The sequence below is a fragment of the Eulemur rufifrons genome, chromosome 2, assembly GCF_041146395.1.
Source record: "Eulemur rufifrons isolate Redbay chromosome 2, OSU_ERuf_1, whole genome shotgun sequence".
Classification (NCBI taxonomy): domain Eukaryota; kingdom Metazoa; phylum Chordata; class Mammalia; order Primates; family Lemuridae; genus Eulemur; species Eulemur rufifrons.
The window spans coordinates 31,653,409-31,669,854 of NC_090984.1; the positions used below are offsets into that span (position 1 = coordinate 31,653,409).

The following is a 16,446-nucleotide window of genomic DNA, read 5'->3' on the forward strand; positions in this document are numbered from 1 at the left end:
GACCCCAAATACTAGTTCAGCATGGGATTCTACATGCTAGAATTTATAGTGACTAATAGTCAAGGAGAACTATTAATATAACATATCTCCCACCCTCTTCTTTTATGTAGGTAAAAATTTGTGATATGCAGATGCGTGGCACACCCCGAGACTTACTTCCAGGAGACCCTATTTGTAGTCCAGTAGCAGCAGTGCTGGCGGAGGCCACCATTCAGCTCATTCGTATCCTTCACCGAACAGACCGTTGGACTTACTGCATTAACAAAAAAATGATGGAAAGACTGCACAAAATTAAGATATGTATTAAAGAGTCAGGTCAGAAGCTAAAGAAAAGCCGCTCGGTTCAGAGCCGAGAGGAAAATGAAATGAGAGAGGAGAAAGAAAGCAAAGAGGAAGAGAAAGGTAAACATAATAGGCATGGCCTTGCTGACCTCTCAGAGCCGCAGCTGAGGACTCTTTGCATAGAGGTGTGGCCCGTGCTTGCCGTGATAGGAGGAGTTGATGCTGGTCTTAGAGTTGGAGGTCGGTGTGTTCACAAGCAAACTGGGCGCCATGCCACGCTGCTGGGAGTGGTGAAAGAGGGCAGCACGTCTGCCAAGGTCCAGTGGGATGAAGCAGAAATTACCATCAGGTATGATCTGTTGAGTTATACTTTTAGCTAACAAGTATTTAATGGTGAAATGGGCCATTGCCTATGGACAGTGAGTAATTATGTTTTTTAGTTGAGCTGCCAGTTTGCCTTTTTTTTTTTTTTTTTTTTTTTGAGGCAAAGCGCCGCTCTGTCACCCTGGCTAGAGTGCCGTGGCATCAGCCTAGCTCACAGCAACCTCAAACTCCTAGGCTCAAGCAATCCTTCTGCCTCAGCCTCCCAAGTGGCTGGGACTACAGGCATGCGCCACCATGCCTGGCTAATTTTTTTCTTTGTATTTTTAGTTGTCCAGCTAATTTCTTTCTATTTTTCAGTAGAGGCGGGGTCTCGCTCTTACTCAGACTGGTCTCGAACTCCTGAGCTCAAACGATCCGCCCGCCTTGGCCTCCCAGAGTGCTAGGATTACAGGCATGAGCCACCATGCCTGGCCTACTTTTTTTTTTTAATACAGCTTGGTATTGGTATTGTGATTTCATAAAGGAGTATTTCCCGACTCCTTCTTCCTTGAAATACTAGTGGTTTTTAAAATGTATAGTTTTTCATTTTATTTTGTTTGGGGAAGAAATGGTAAGCTCATTGGTTTAGAGGTTTAATTGGGATGCTTCTTTCTAGTTTTTATTTGGCTTCTTACGTTTTGATCATTTCCATTATACACTGGGATAGTAACTGTTTATTACATTTTATGTTGGGAGGGCTCTGACTATAGGATGGGAATGTTTGAATGACTAAAAGGAAGCTTTGGATTATCTGTGGTTTTAAGTATTCTTCCTTTTTTAAAAAGCACATATTTCCATCCCCACACTTTACAACTTTTTGAATAGATATGAAAATTACACTTATTTGACACAAACTGGGTACTTAAAAGCATTTTGGTGTGTTTGCAATTCTGAAAGTATTTGTGTGAAGTAGAAACTTCATATGTTTAAAAGCAAATACTGGTTGAGTATCTCAAATCTGAAAATCTAAAATCTGAAAGTCTGAAATCCGAAATGCACCAATGAGTATTCCTTTGAGCATCATGTTGGTGTTCAAAATATTTTGGAGTTTTGTTCAGAGGAATGCTCGTTAGAGAATTTCGGATTTGGGATTTTTGGATTTGGGATGCTCAACTGGTAAGTATAATGTAAATATTTCAAAATTTTAAAAAGTCTGACATCCAAAACACTTCCGGTCCTAACCATTTCAGATAAGGGATAATCAAACTGTATGTCAAGTATCTTCTTTGATGAGGGGACTCACTTACCTGATGACTCTATATATGGATTTTTTGATGATATATAGCTGTTCATTATACTGCCTAATGTTATTCTTATAAAGTTATATGTTCATATGACATGGAACAATATCTAAAACAGTGGTTCCTAGTGTTTTTTGGAGGTGGTAGAATTCAATGAATTCAACGAATGCTGTGGACCGTCTCAGCTGAAAAATATACAAACATAAAGTTTATACACAATTTCAGGGATTAATGGACTCTACTACCCCCTCCACTCCATCAAGCTAAGAAACCAATGACAATTTTACAGAGTTACATGAAAATGTCTACCTCTTCTTTCAGTGTTCGCCTTGTTTCAGAAAGGACTTATGTTGCTTGTTAAGATGTGTACAATATACCAAAATAAATAAATTAATAAATTAAAACAAGAAAAATGAGACAAAGGGGAAATATGATTAGGAAGGTAATATGGAACCAAAATTTAAGTTAGAATAACAAAACTTCACACTTGTTAAAGCTTTCTGTTACATTTTGTATGATTATATTTTTAAACATCACGAAATTCTTGCCAATATCAGGAAATATGTAATCATATTTTTGCTTAACTAAAAACTAGAAGCATTAATTGATGACAACACAAATTTTTTAATGAAACAAAGTTCTTTCTGAAATAGGTTATAAATGGCCATTACCCACATTATAAACTAGATTTATTACACAAGTTTTCCAAATAGTTTTCATCAAACTACATCTGGTTCATCTCCTGTTTTTGTTAAGTGAAATTACATAGTCATTTGTTCAGGTGTATCAGTGGCTGCTTTTGCACTACTATGGCAGGGTTGAATGGTTGCAACAGCGACCATGTGCCCTTCAAGGTCTAAAATATTTACTGTCTGGCCTTTACAGAAAGGTTGCTGACTCCTGACTTAAATTATATAATAGTGAATATTCTCATTTGAAAGCACGCACACATCTCATTGCCTTTGCATTTAGTATCACTTCTCCCCATTTTCTCATAGTAGACTCATTTTTCTCTGTGTTTGTAATGACTTCTCTAGTTTGTGTAGATTATTCTCTGTATTGTGTACATGGTGCATCTTATTTTGTCTACATTATTTTCTGTACCTTCCTCCTGTCTTTCCCTCACTTGCTTCTTCCTGTGTCATTCTGATCTTTATTAAAGCTTCCCAACTTTTTGGTCGCCTAGTGATACTCCATTGTATAATCTGGAACCCTGTGAACCATTGCCGTTTGACGTGGCGCGATTCCGAGGCCTGACAGCTTCTGTGCTGCTGGACCTAACATATCTGACTGGTATTCATGAAGACATGGGGAAACAGAGCACCAAACGACATGAAAAGAAACACCGACATGAGTCTGAGGAGAAAGGGGACATTGAGCAGAAACCCGAGAGCGAATCTGCTTTAGATATGCGAACAGGCTTAACATCTGATGATGTCAAAAGTCAGGGTACCACAAGCTCCAAATCAGAAAATGAAATAGCTTCATTTTCCTTAGATCCAACACTGCCAGGTGTGGAATCCCAACATCAGATAACAGAAGGAAAAAGAAAAAATCACGAACACATGTCCAAAAACCATGACATGGCCCAGTCAGAAATCAGAGCAGTCCAGCTGTCCTATCTTTACCTCGGTGCTATGAAATCACTTAGTGCTCTTCTTGGGTGTAGTAAATATGCTGAGCTGTTGCTCATACCAAAAGTTCTGGCTGAAAATGGCCACAACTCAGACTGTGCAAGTTCTCCAGTTGTTCACGAAGATGTGGAGATGCGTGCAGCCCTGCAGTTCTTGATGCGACACATGGTCAAGCGAGCAGTCATGCGATCACCCATAAAGAGAGCATTGGGATTAGCTGATCTGGAGCGAGCTCAAGCCATTATCTATAAATTAGTGGTCCATGGGCTTTTGGAAGACCAGTTTGGGGGCAAAATAAAGCAAGGTATGTTATCTGACTTTTTTTTTTTTTTTGCTTTTGTGCTGTTGAAATTGTTTATATTCATGACTGTCAGAAGTGATATATTGTGTAAGTGATTGATAAAAAAATTTTTTAGCCAAAGCAATTTTCACATTGTTTTTCCTTTGAAAGGAAAACAGTTCTTTTTTGTTATTTCTATTTTAAACCTATACAAGCATTAAAACTTGTAATTATTACTACATTTTGTAAAACTGAAGTTTAACTCATGCCACAAAAAGTATTAAGCAATTATTGATCTGATTAAAAATATATAATATTCTGATAACTTCAGAGACATTTTAAAGTCTATTATTTTCATATATATTATGTGTAAAACACTCCTTGTTTTATCTTTTATCCTCACCTTCAGAGATAGTATGAATTCTGAAATAGAAATTAAATTCATTCAGTAAATGTTTATTGATTGCCTATTATGTACCCGGTACTTTTATAGGTTCTGGAGAGGCAGCAGTTAACAAAATAAAACTCCCTTACTTTCATGGAGTTTACATTGTCTGTCCTTCCCTCCCTCCCTTCCTCCCTCCCTCCCTCTCTCCCTTCCTTCTTTCCTTCCATCCATCCATCCATCCATCCTTTTTTCCTTCCTTTCCTTTTCTCATGTCTCCTTCTTGTCTTAGCTTAAACAGTAAATAGGGAGAGAGAGGTGCGTGGTGAATATAAGTAGGAGTGTTAAGATCACAGTCATTGTGAAGGAATGTGGCCATTTACCAAATCTAACAGAATTACCTGTCTTTGTAACAAATCCTATTTTGATTATGTTTATTTGTAGTCTCCTTTACCAGATAAGAAAAAATATATAAATACTTTGTAAACTTTTAAACATTTTGACTAAGTACCTTTTTTTTCTTTTTTCTCCTCTCTCTCTCTCTCTCTCTCTCTCTCTCGGGAGTCATTTTTATTTGTTTTTTTGAGGACAGTATCCTTTTTAAATCATGGAGTTTATCCTTATCTAGGTTTTTATTGTGTTTACATGCCTTTATCTTTGCCTATTTATAGAGTAGAGATAGGCATCAAATCAAAGTGCCAAGGAAACACAATTTAATGATCAAATATCCTTAGAGAACCTCTTCTCTTACAACTGAAAGTGAGACTTTTTTTCTAAAAGAACCCTCTTCTCTAAAAACAGAAATGAGTGATTATGAGAGCTACAGTACTATCTGTAGAGTCTAGAATAATGAGTACAAGAATGAATATAAGGATAATAACATTTTTTTCTGTTAATCTTTCATAGAAATTGAACTTGTGAAATATATTTAGAAACTTTTAAATTTAAAAGTTTTCCATACCTACTGTCACTTTTGAAAAAACAAATCCTTACTACTTTCTTAACCTTTATTTTGGTTTCTAGAGATTGATCAACAAGCCGAAGAAAGCGACCAAGCCCAGCAGGCACAAACACCGGTTACCACTAGCCCATCAGCTTCGAGCACAACTTCCTTTATGAGCAGCTCCCTGGAGGACACCACAACTGCCACCACTCCAGTCACTGACACAGAAACGGTGCCTGCATCTGAGTCCCCAGGAGTGATGCCACTTAGTCTTCTCAGGTAGAGAAGTTGACCTTTAACGTCTGCCTATGTTTTTGAAGGCACAATTGTTATCTTATGAGTAGTGTGCCCAACTGAATCCTGGAATTCCAGAGCTAGGAGGAACTTAAGAGATCATATAGTCAAACTCGTTTTACTGAAGTTGGAATTGTCCTTCAGAAGTTTAATTATGTGCCTAAAGTCTCACAGCCAGTGAGTGGTGGCCCTAGGTCTAATCAACTGTGCCACTGACAAGCAAGTACTGCAATCCAATAGAGTACTCTGTCTCCTTATGATGATCTTTTGTTTTTTGGCTAAGCTTTTGAATATATTTTTTCTCAAAAAGTAAATAACGTGTATTTTGAATATTAGAGTCTCAAGAAAAAGCTCACCTCCATGAAAATAATTTTCTCTTCTCAGGTTATTTTCCTTTTAAGCATAATTCTTTAACTATACTTTTATTATGAGATCAAACAAGTCTACTTGTCAAATGAAAGAACATGTCTGTCTTATGATACTTCTTCAGCCAATCCTATTTTAATAAGTTTTTAAATTCCAAATAATGTTTACTTATTTAAATTTCTTTTTACTTCAGTTTGCCAGATATATACACAAAGGAAAACTTGAAAGAAGACTTTCAGGGAGACAGTGTTTTGTGAGCTCTCTTAACTATGGTTTAAGTGAAATAAGGGAAGAGAATAGTTAGCCTCCCTTTTTCTTATTTCTTTCTCCCCTTTCCTTAGTTGACAGATCATTATTGCTCCCATTGTGTGCAGATCAGCATCTTAGAGAGTGGAACTGGAGAGTTGCTATAATTATAGTGATTCTCAATTTTTGGTGTGCACAAGAGCCACCTGGGAGCCTTTTTAAACCTCTGGGTCTGTATATCCGAGCAAGTCTGATTCAGTAGGTCTGGTGGGGCCCATAGTTTGCATTTTAGTTAAGTTTCCCTAGTGATGCAGCGGTCTTCAGCTCACAGTTTGAGAATTACTGCTATGGTCTTGTGCAGAAGGAGCACTAATCCTAGTAGCTACCATTTTCAGTCCCCATACATCTCCTGCTTCTTAGCTTTCTCACTTGAATAATACTTTCAGGAGATGGTTCTGTTCAAGAAAGAAGGAATGATAGGACACTGTAATATGGTTTTTAATCTCTCTGGCAATTATGGAATTCAAGGCATCCACAGAGGATCAGTAACAGTGTGACTCCTTGTCACCTTTCAAGCTTTGACAAATGTAAATATGGGATTCAGTGGTAAAATCACGCCCCCTTGCTGCCATAGGCAATCACCAGGCCTTTTGACTTACCCTTTCTTCTCAGTCTTTGTTTCCCTGCAATGGCTGGAATTTTGTTAGAGCTGCAATTGCCTCTGCCTGGCCAAACATTTAGCAGGAGAAAAATCAGAGAACTACTCCCTGTGTATACCATTGTATCACAGTTACTTGATTGGGTAAACAGTGTTTTTTTTTTTTTGATGCTTAGCAATTCCTAGTTCTTTTGGACAAATCTAAAGAGAAGTCAGTGAGGATCTTCCTGGACTTTATTCTCTGGACAATGTCTACCCTCTCAGCTTGAGAGGGGCTGCCTCCCCTGTACCTTTCCCCCTCTGCACAGTTGGCATATCATTCATGTACTATTTTTCAGTTGTGCTGGGTGGCTGGACAGTTACCTTTTCTTTCCATAACTTGCCTATAAACTATTACTTTGAATCCATGTGAATAATTCCATGATTAGCTAGTGAGTTTATATTTAAAGTAACTGTAAGTTATCTATCTTTAAGTCTTTACTTTCTAGCTATTGTATGCATATCAAAATACCTCTGTCATCTTGGTATTATAGTAGAAGGAAAGCTCCATGAAGGCAGAGATTTTTCATCTATTTTCTTAACTGCTGTATTCCTCCCACCTGCTGTGTTGCTGGCATTTTGCTGAACAAATGATAAGTTTTTATTACTTACGTAGTGGAAGTAATAAATGAGATACTATGTAATAAATGAGTAACTATGAGATAATAAGTTTTAAAACTGAGGAATCTTTCTCTCCCCACCCTCCATTAAACTATGGCTAACCTGTTTAATCTTCCAGGTTGCATATTCTTCTATAAAAAGATTATGATGTGTATATTATTTTCTAATTGGATTTTTATGCTAACCACTGTTATTTTCTTGAAGGCAAATGTTCTCTAGTTACCCAACTACCACTGTACTTCCCACACGTCGTGCACAGACTCCTCCAATATCATCATTACCAACCTCTCCTTCTGATGAAGTAGGAAGGAGGCAAAGCTTAACTTCTCCTGATTCCCAGTCAACAAGGCCAGCTAACCGCACAGGTGCGTGTGCTGTCATGCATTATAACATCCAAACCTCTTGGCATTCCAGATGTGTAGGACTTTATTTTATGGGACTTTATTTTTTATTTTATGTGAGACTTTATTTTAACAGTGATTTTAATGAAGGGGAACTGCCCCATGAAACTGAGCTGTCTTCTTCATTTTGAAGCTGTAGTTTTAATTATAGCTATTTGGAAGAGAAATAATGGGCTATATGTACATCAGTCATATCAGACCTTTCTTCTTTCCCAATGTAGCCATTTTTAGTGCTATAAATTTCCCTCCAAGCACTGTGTTAGCTGTAATCCACACATTTTGAAATGCTATGTTTTCATTTTCAGTTTAAATTTATAATTTCCCTTTGATATCTTCTTTGACCTATAGGTTATCTGGAAGTATGTTATTCAGTTTTCAAATATTTGGGGATGTTCTAGATATTTTTCTGTTATTGATTTCTACTTTTATTATCATCAGAGAATATCTTGTATAATTTGAATCCTTTTACATTTGTTGAAACTTTCTTATAGCCTAGAAGATGGTCTGTTTTGGTAAATATTCCATGTACACTTGGAAAAAACGTGTATTGTACTGTTGCTGAGTGTTCTCAAAATTATTTAGCAGGTCAAATGGGTTGATAGTGTTGTCCAAGTCTTCTTTATCTTTACTGATTTTTTTTTTGTCTGCTTGTTGTATCAGTTACTGAAAGAGTGGTGTTGAAATTGTGACTGCTGTGGATTTCCCCTTTTCATTTTTCAGTTTTTATTTCATGTATTTTAAAGGTCTGTCATTAGGTTCACAAATATTTGGGATTCTTATGTCCTTTTAATGAATTGACTTCTTTATCATTATGAAATGTCTTTCTTTATCCCTGGTAATATTCTTTGTCCTGAAATCTGCTTTCTCTGATACTAATATAGCCAGTCTTGCTTTTAAAAAAATTAGCGTTAGAATGGTTTATCTTCTCCCATCATTTTACTTTTAACCATTTGTGTTTTTATTTGTGTTTTAAAGTGGGTTTCTTAAAGGCATCTTGTAGTTGGATCTTGGTTTTTTAATCCAGTCTGATGGCCTCTGCCTTTTAATTGGAGTGTTTAGACCATTTATATTAATGTGGTTATGAATATGGTTGGGTTTAAATCTACCATCTTTCTGTTTTGTTCCATCTGTTCTCTGTTCCCTTTTTCCTCCTTTTCTACCTTCTTTGGATGAAATAAGTATTTTTTATTATTCCATTTTATCTCCTTTGTTGGCTTATTAACTATACAGTTGACCCTTGAACTGTGCCGGTGTTGGGGCACCAACCCCCTGCCCAGTTGAAAATCTATGTATGACTTTTCTTTTTTTTTTTTTTGAGACAGAGTCTCGCTGTTGCCTGGGCTAGAGTGAGTGCCGTGGCGTCAGCCTAGCTCACAGCAGCCTCAAACTCCTGGGCTCAAGCCATCCTCCTGCCTCAGCCTCCCAAGTAGCTGGGACTACAGGCATGTGCCACCATGCCCGGCTAATTTTTTCTATATATTTTTAGTTGGCCAGATAATTTCTTTCTATTTTTTAGTAGAGACGGGGTCTCTCTCTTGCTCAGGCTGGTCTCGAACTCCTGACCTGGAGTGATCCACCCACCTCGGCCTCCCAGAGTGCTAGGATTACAGGTGTGAGCCACCACGCCCGGCCTATGTATGACTTTTAACTGCCCCAAAACTTAACTACTAATAGCCTACTGCTGACCAAAAGCCTTACTGATAGCATAAACAGTCAATTAACACATATTTTATATGTCATATGCATTATATACTGTATTCTTAAAGTAAGATAGAAAAAAGAATATGTTATTAAGAAAATCATAAAGAAGAGAAAACATTTAGGATTCATTAAGTGGAAGTGGATCATCATAAAAGTCTTCATTCTTGTTGTCTTCACATTGAATAGGATGAGGAGGAGGAGGAAGAGAAGGGGCTGTTCTTGCTATCTCAGAGGTGGCAGAAGTGGAAGAAAATCCATGTATGAGTGGACCCAAGCAGTTCAAACCTGTGTTGTTCAAGGGTCAATTGTACTTTGTTTTGTATTTTTATAGATTACTTTCAAGTTTATAATATACGTCTTTAATTATCACAATCTACCTTCGAGTGATATTACACCACTTCATACGTAGTAAAAAGGAAAAAAAAGCTTTTGTTTCACCTTTCTCAGCATTTATACTTTTCTTGTCATACATTTAACTTTATACCTGTTATAAGTTCCATAAAAATTATTCATTTTTGATATTTTTATTGCTGTGTCTTCTGATTCATTGATCTTTTTTTCTGCAGTATGTAATCTGCTGTTAATCCATCCAATTTATTTTTTCATTCAGATACTGTAGTCTTCATCTCTAAAAGTTTGATTTGGGTCTTTTTTCCTTTTCCTTCGTCTTCCACGTCTATTTAACATGATCAATCTTTCGTCTGCCTTACTGAATGCGTGGAATAACAGTGAAATCTTATTTAACGTAACTATTGCAAATAACTATGAAACATAACTATAGAACATAACTATAGTTAATAGTTATGTTCTAGAAAGTCACTGTGAACATGAATTAGCAAATACTAAACCATTGCTCTTAGGGGAAATACAGGGTTAGGTTCCTGTGAGCTTCTTGTTAGATTTTCATCAACTGATCAATATACTGTATAACCTTGTTTTATGTGTCTTTCTGTTTAAAGACACCGTATTTTATATGCACTATTTGTTAACATTGAACTCATGGCCAACAACACTATAACTCATGCATGAATGAAGTTTACATGTATTTTCTCCATAAGGCACATTGCAGTTTACTAGACAGCACTTCAACACTATGCTTCAGGGCCATTTTAAGCAGTGAAATCACCAACAAAAAGCACGAAAAATGCAAGAAAAAAAAAAACAAAAACAAAATGCAGCATTAAATAGACTGTGTAAAGGACACTTGTTTATAAAATGACAGCTGAAACAAGAAGGCAGAGCTTTACCTTGTTTGACCTCAGCTATGAACATGTTTGTTGGGAGACTCGAATATTTTGGCCCTCTGTGCTTTTCACAAATGATCACAAAAGCACATGAGTATTGATGTTGGAGTTACAAATAAATTTTATCGAGTAGACACATTTACAAATATGGAATCTGTGAATAATGAGAATCAACTGTATCTGTATTTATAATACCTGTTTTAATGTCTTTCTTTACTTTCTTTATCATTTGTCTCGTTTCTGGGCCTGTTTCTATTGATTTATTTTTCCCCTCATTTTGAGTTGTATTTTCCTGTTTCTTTGCATGGTTGGTAATTTTTTATTGGATACCAGACATTGTGAATTTTTGCCTTGTTGGGTGCTGGATATTTTGTATTTCTTTAAATATACTTTAGCTTTGTTCTGGGATACAGTTAAGTTACTTGGAAACAATATGATCCTTTCAAGGCTCACTTTTAAACTTTGTTAATTGGGACCAGGACAGCCTTTAGTCTGGAGCTAATTTTTCCCTACTAGTGAGCTAGTATTAATACTTTGCCTTAAGCTTTATAAAGGTTTTTTATTCTGAGTTGTGTTAACACTAACTGTTCTCAATCCTTTGTGAGGTTCCTTCTTGGTGGCTCTTTCCCTATCCTTGGGTATCTTCTGCATCAACTAAAGACTTGAGGTGACGAGGGGCCCCCTCTACACATTTCTGGAGCTCTCTTTTTGTACAGTTCTCGCCTTTCCATGTAGCTTGCTCCTTTCTGGTATCCTGCCCTGTGAATTCTAGCCACCGTGGTCTCCCTGAATTCTTAGATCTGTCTTCTCAACTCAGAGAGACCAATGAGTTTAGTTTGGGTTCACCTTCCCTGCACTGCACCTTGAAATCCTCTCCAGGCAATAAGCTGAGGCAGGTGTACTGCTTACTTCATTTGTTTTCCTTCTCTCAGGGATCACTGTCCTACACTGCTTGTTGCCCAGTGTCTGAAGACCATTATTTGATAAATTTTTGTCTGGTTTTTTAGTCGTTTGAGAGGGTAAATCTAGTCTCCGTTATTCCATCATGGTCAGAAGCAGAATTCTGTCAGTCACAGCAGGACTACTACCACTAAAGCAGTTGTAATATGTTTAAAGCAAAAATGAGAGCCTTAAAGCCCATCCTCTCCCCCTCTCCTGTTAGGTGGAGCTAAGCTAGATAGGCATTCATGCCAACAGGGTTTGGGAGGTGGGTAGCATGGTGACCCAGAGTGGGATATCAGAGCCATATTAGAGTGAGAAGGGCTCCATGTATTACGGTAGTGGCCTGGCTTAGAATACTAGAGTCTGAGTGGTGTGAGAAAATGTTCATATGGCCCAGCACCAAGTATCAGAGCCAAGCAGGGTGAGTCTAATCTGGCACTGTCCACTGAGATAGCCTGGGAGCAGTGATGCTTCAGTAGCAATAAATACACCTAATGCCCAGATCTTGTCTTCTAAATACATTCTCTACTAAAAGGAACCCAGACTTTCTGGGAGAAATGTCTGATTTCAGGGCTGAGAATAAAATGAGCCTGTAGTAACGCATGCCAAAAACTAATAAAGTGCTCAGAGAATGATGGATGCATGCCTCAGAAACAAAAACTAGGTTGAGGGGGCTTTCCCTGGCCAAATCTGAGACCTTTGGGGCATCAAAATAAATAATCATAGTAACAGATAATAACTCACGAATACAATAAGAATCTGTAAGGCCATATGAATGGAGAAAGGAGAAATTTTGCCTTGGAATAGAATACCGACTGATCAATCTAAAAGGAATGATGGAATTAGAAAACCAACATTGTGAACTATCATAATAGTAATTCAGCCAGTAAACATAAATGGATGTGAGCAAAACTTTGATGAGGAATGGGATATTTAGATATTCTTATAGTACACACAAATACTAACTAATTGGAAAGGGAGGGAAAAAGAGTAACTTTACAGTGGAGAATCCTGGCAGATATCACCTAACTCAAGCAATCAAGGTTAACATCACCAGTAATGGGACAAATTGAAATTATGTATCATCTAATAGAATGTAATGAGCATCACTTTTGTGGTACTCCTGCCAAAAAGCATAACCTGGAACTAGTCATGAAGAAACATCAGATAAACCCGAATTGAAGGACATTATACAAAATAACTGGCCTGTAATCTTCAAAGAATCAAAGTGATTGAAGGCAACCAAAGAGACCTAACAACTAAATAAAATGCAAAGATAATCCTGGATTGGATCCTTTGCTATAAAGAACATTATTGGGACATTTGTTGAAATAAGAATAGGATCTGGATTAGATGATAATGCTACTAATTTCTTGACTTTGATAGTTGTATTGTGATTATGCAAGATAATGTCCTTATTTGTAGGAGTTATATATTAACATATTCAGTGAGATAGAGCATCATGTCTGATAGCTTACTTTCCAGTAGAGCAGGGGAAAATGAATTTTTTGTATTATTTTTCAAATTTGCATAAGTTTTAAATCTTTTGTCAGTGGGAAATTATTTCAAAATAAGATACTTTTATAAAGAATTTTCCAACAGGTTTATCTTGTATTATTAGCAGGTTTATCTATGTGAAAAACCTTATATAGTTATAACACATTTAATCACAATTAGTTGTACAGTTAGTGTATTCTTAGTAAAGTAAAATTTCATTATATTTGGACAGTACTAGGAAATTGGAGACTTATGGTTATCTCTTAGTACAGTTTTTATTCATGGTATATAGTGATATTTAGGGCCTCACTTCTCTTTCTTTTGTCTCAGCCTTGTCAGACCCAAGCAGCAGACTTTCAACTTCTCCTCCTCCTCCAGCAATTGCAGTCCCCTTACTGGAAATGGGATTCTCTCTTCGGCAGATTGCCAAAGCCATGGAAGCTACAGGTAGGATAAGTTTTTATATATCAGTCAGTATATGCAGATATGAGAAGTCGTATCTCATTAAAGGCAACATATTTTTTAAGAGACTATAAAACTTAATAAGATTTTTAACACCAGATTTTGTAACAAAGACATCATAAGAATGTTACCATTCTTAAACTGGTAATATAAATAAATGATTACTTTGCCTAAAGGTAATATCAGACTTTTTTTCCCCTCCTTGTATAGGTGCTCGAGGAGAGGCTGATGCCCAGAATATCACTGTCCTTGCCATGTGGATGATCGAGCACCCTGGACATGAGGATGAGGAAGAGCCCCAGTCAGGCAGCACAGCAGATTCCAGGCATGGAGCAGCTGCTCTAGGCAGTGGTGGGAAGTCAAATGATCCCTGTTATTTGCAGTCACCAGGAGACATACCATCAGCTGATGCTGCTGAAATGGAGGAAGGCTTTAGTGAAAGGTGAAATTCCAATTTCTGTGTTTCTGTTACATGTGTTATAAATTTCAAAGCCCCATTTGTATCCCTTCATAAACGCCTCTAATGGTGTGTAAAGTTGATAACTATAGGTATATGAAAAGATGGATGTTTTAGTTGTAAGCTTATGTTTCTGTGAAGGGTAAAAGTGACATGACAAGTTTGGATTTTTTTTTCTTTTTTTCTTTTTTTTTGAGACTGAGTCTCGCTCTGTTGCCCAGACTAGAGTGCCGTGGTGTCAGCCTAGCTCACAGCAACCTCAAACTCCTGGGCTCAAGCAATCCTCCTGCCTCAGCCTCCCGAGTAGCTGGGACTACAGGCATGCACCACCATATCCGTCTAATTTTTTCTATATATATTTTTAGTTGTCCATATAATTTCTTTCTATTTTTTTAGTAGAGACAGAGTCTCGCTCTTACTCAGGCTGGTTTCGAGCTCCTGAGCTCAAATGATCCACCTGCCTCCGCCTCCCAGAGTGCTAGGATTACAGGCATGAGCCACTGCGCCCAGCCACAAGTTTGGATTTGAATACGTTTTCATGGCAAGAAGGAAATTCATGATTTTTGTGTAAAATTGAGCTGAAAAGGGAAACTGAAAATGAAAACAAGTTTATTCTGAAGTAAAAGAAACATGCTGATAAAATAATTTTTTTTTTTTTTTTTTTTTTTTTTTTTTTTTTGAGACAGAGTCTCGCTCTGTTGCCCAGACTAGAGTGCCGTGGTGTCAGCCTAGCTCACAGCAACCTCAAACTCCTGGGCTCAAGCAATCCTCCTGCCTCAGCTTCCCAAGTAGCTGGGACTGCAGGCATGCACCACCATGCCCGGTTAATTTTTCCTATATTTTTTTTAGCTGTCCAGATCATTTCTTTATATCTTTTTTTTTTTTTTAGTAGAGACAGGGTCTCGCTCTTGCTCAGGCTGGTCTCGAACTCCTGAGCTTAAGGAATCCTCCCGCCTCGGCCTCCCAGAGTGCTAGGATTACAGGCGTGAGCCACCGCGCACGGCCCTGATAAAATAATTTTATCTCATAAATAATATAAAATCATGTTCACCCTAATATTAGAAGTTGATTTAATTAATGCATTTGCTAGAAATGAACTTTTAAATCTTTTCTGTCTCTTAATATAATTAAATTTATATTTTTATCTTTTCTATAGTATTATGTGCCCCTTTTTTAGGTTGTAAAAAGATTTCCGTGATAATACCTACCCTAAAATGAGATGTAATAAAATATTGTACAATTCCCCCTAAAATCTTTTCCTTTCATCATTTCTTATGACTTTAAATCTTCATTTTTCATTTTCACCATGGAGTCATATTGTTTTTAAGGCTTGTGTCTTATGTAACATGCAGACTTTTTCTAACAAGCTCAGTGAATATTTTCATAGTGTATTTTGAAATATCTGTTTCTCCTAGGCAAGGATTCTCAATCATTTCAAATTTTAAGTATTTAATCATTTAGGATTTTGTTAAGGTCATATTTGATTTTGTTTGAATTTGAACATGCATTAAACATCATTTCATTATTGATGGAATTAAAAACCAGATAAAATTATTGCTCAGGGCACAGGATATGATGTATCTATAACTGAGGAATTTTACAACGGACAAAAGATACATTGCAAATTTTATCGTAAACATATTTTATTCTTAGTGATATTTGGAGAAAAAGTAATACCACACCCAAGCTTGCACCTATGCTTTCTTTTCACGGTTTTTAAAAATTCGTGTTGCTTTTGAAATTGCACTTGTAGCCCTGATAATTTGGATCATACCGAGAATGCAGCTTCTGGAAGTGGACCACCAGCTAGGGGTCGCTCAGCAGTAACAAGAAGGCATAAGTTTGATTTAGCTGCTCGCACGTTGCTAGCAAGAGCAGGTAATTATATGTTTCATATCCTTCTCTTTGTGAAAGATTTTATTTTAAAATCGATACAAAAGCAACATTAAAGAAGGTGTAAACTAATGAAACTAAGTACTCAGTTCTTCCACGTTAATAGAACAACTATTTGCATATTATTTTCTACATATAATTTTACTTAATTGAAATCATAGTATACATTCATAGATTTATTTTTAAGTCCTTTGGGTGCTGAAGACTGTACTGGCCACTTGTAGATATTGAGAAATTTTATAAATGCTCCTCCTGCCCTCAGTCAGTTATAATTTAGAAAGCAATGATGCATGTTTGATAGTTAGCATCAGTGGTGAGAAGGAACTGGAAAGGGCGCTGTGCCAGAAAAGTAGGCACTGGCTTTTCTGATGTACTCTGTGGACCTTAGGGCTTCACTGCTAGGTAAGGCCCAGATTCCCTGATTACATTAGTAAATCTTCTAGCATTATGTTCTGGGCATGTAAAGTGTAAATTATAGGGAATATATTTTTCAAACT

At 36.9% G+C, this 16,446-nt stretch overlaps 2 protein-coding genes across 3 annotated transcripts in view; one reads left to right on the forward strand and one right to left on the reverse strand.

The window, feature by feature from the left end:
- The window catches only part of HERC1 (HECT and RLD domain containing E3 ubiquitin protein ligase family member 1), a 193,418-nt gene that overhangs the window by 131,129 nt on the left and 45,843 nt on the right, over positions 1–16,446 (forward strand). For both annotated transcript variants that reach the window (XM_069482949.1, XM_069482959.1), the window contains exons 37-43: positions 111–631; positions 3,049–3,824; positions 5,209–5,407; positions 7,557–7,717; positions 13,468–13,584; positions 13,810–14,041; positions 15,810–15,934. In XM_069482949.1, coding sequence (XP_069339050.1) covers positions 111–631; positions 3,049–3,824; positions 5,209–5,407; positions 7,557–7,717; positions 13,468–13,584; positions 13,810–14,041; positions 15,810–15,934 — 2,131 coding nt within the window. The remainder of the gene's footprint in view (positions 1–110; positions 632–3,048; positions 3,825–5,208; positions 5,408–7,556; positions 7,718–13,467; positions 13,585–13,809; positions 14,042–15,809; positions 15,935–16,446) is intronic.
- The window catches only part of USP3 (ubiquitin specific peptidase 3), a 186,991-nt gene that overhangs the window by 29,946 nt on the left and 140,599 nt on the right, over positions 1–16,446 (reverse strand). The window lies entirely within an intron of this gene.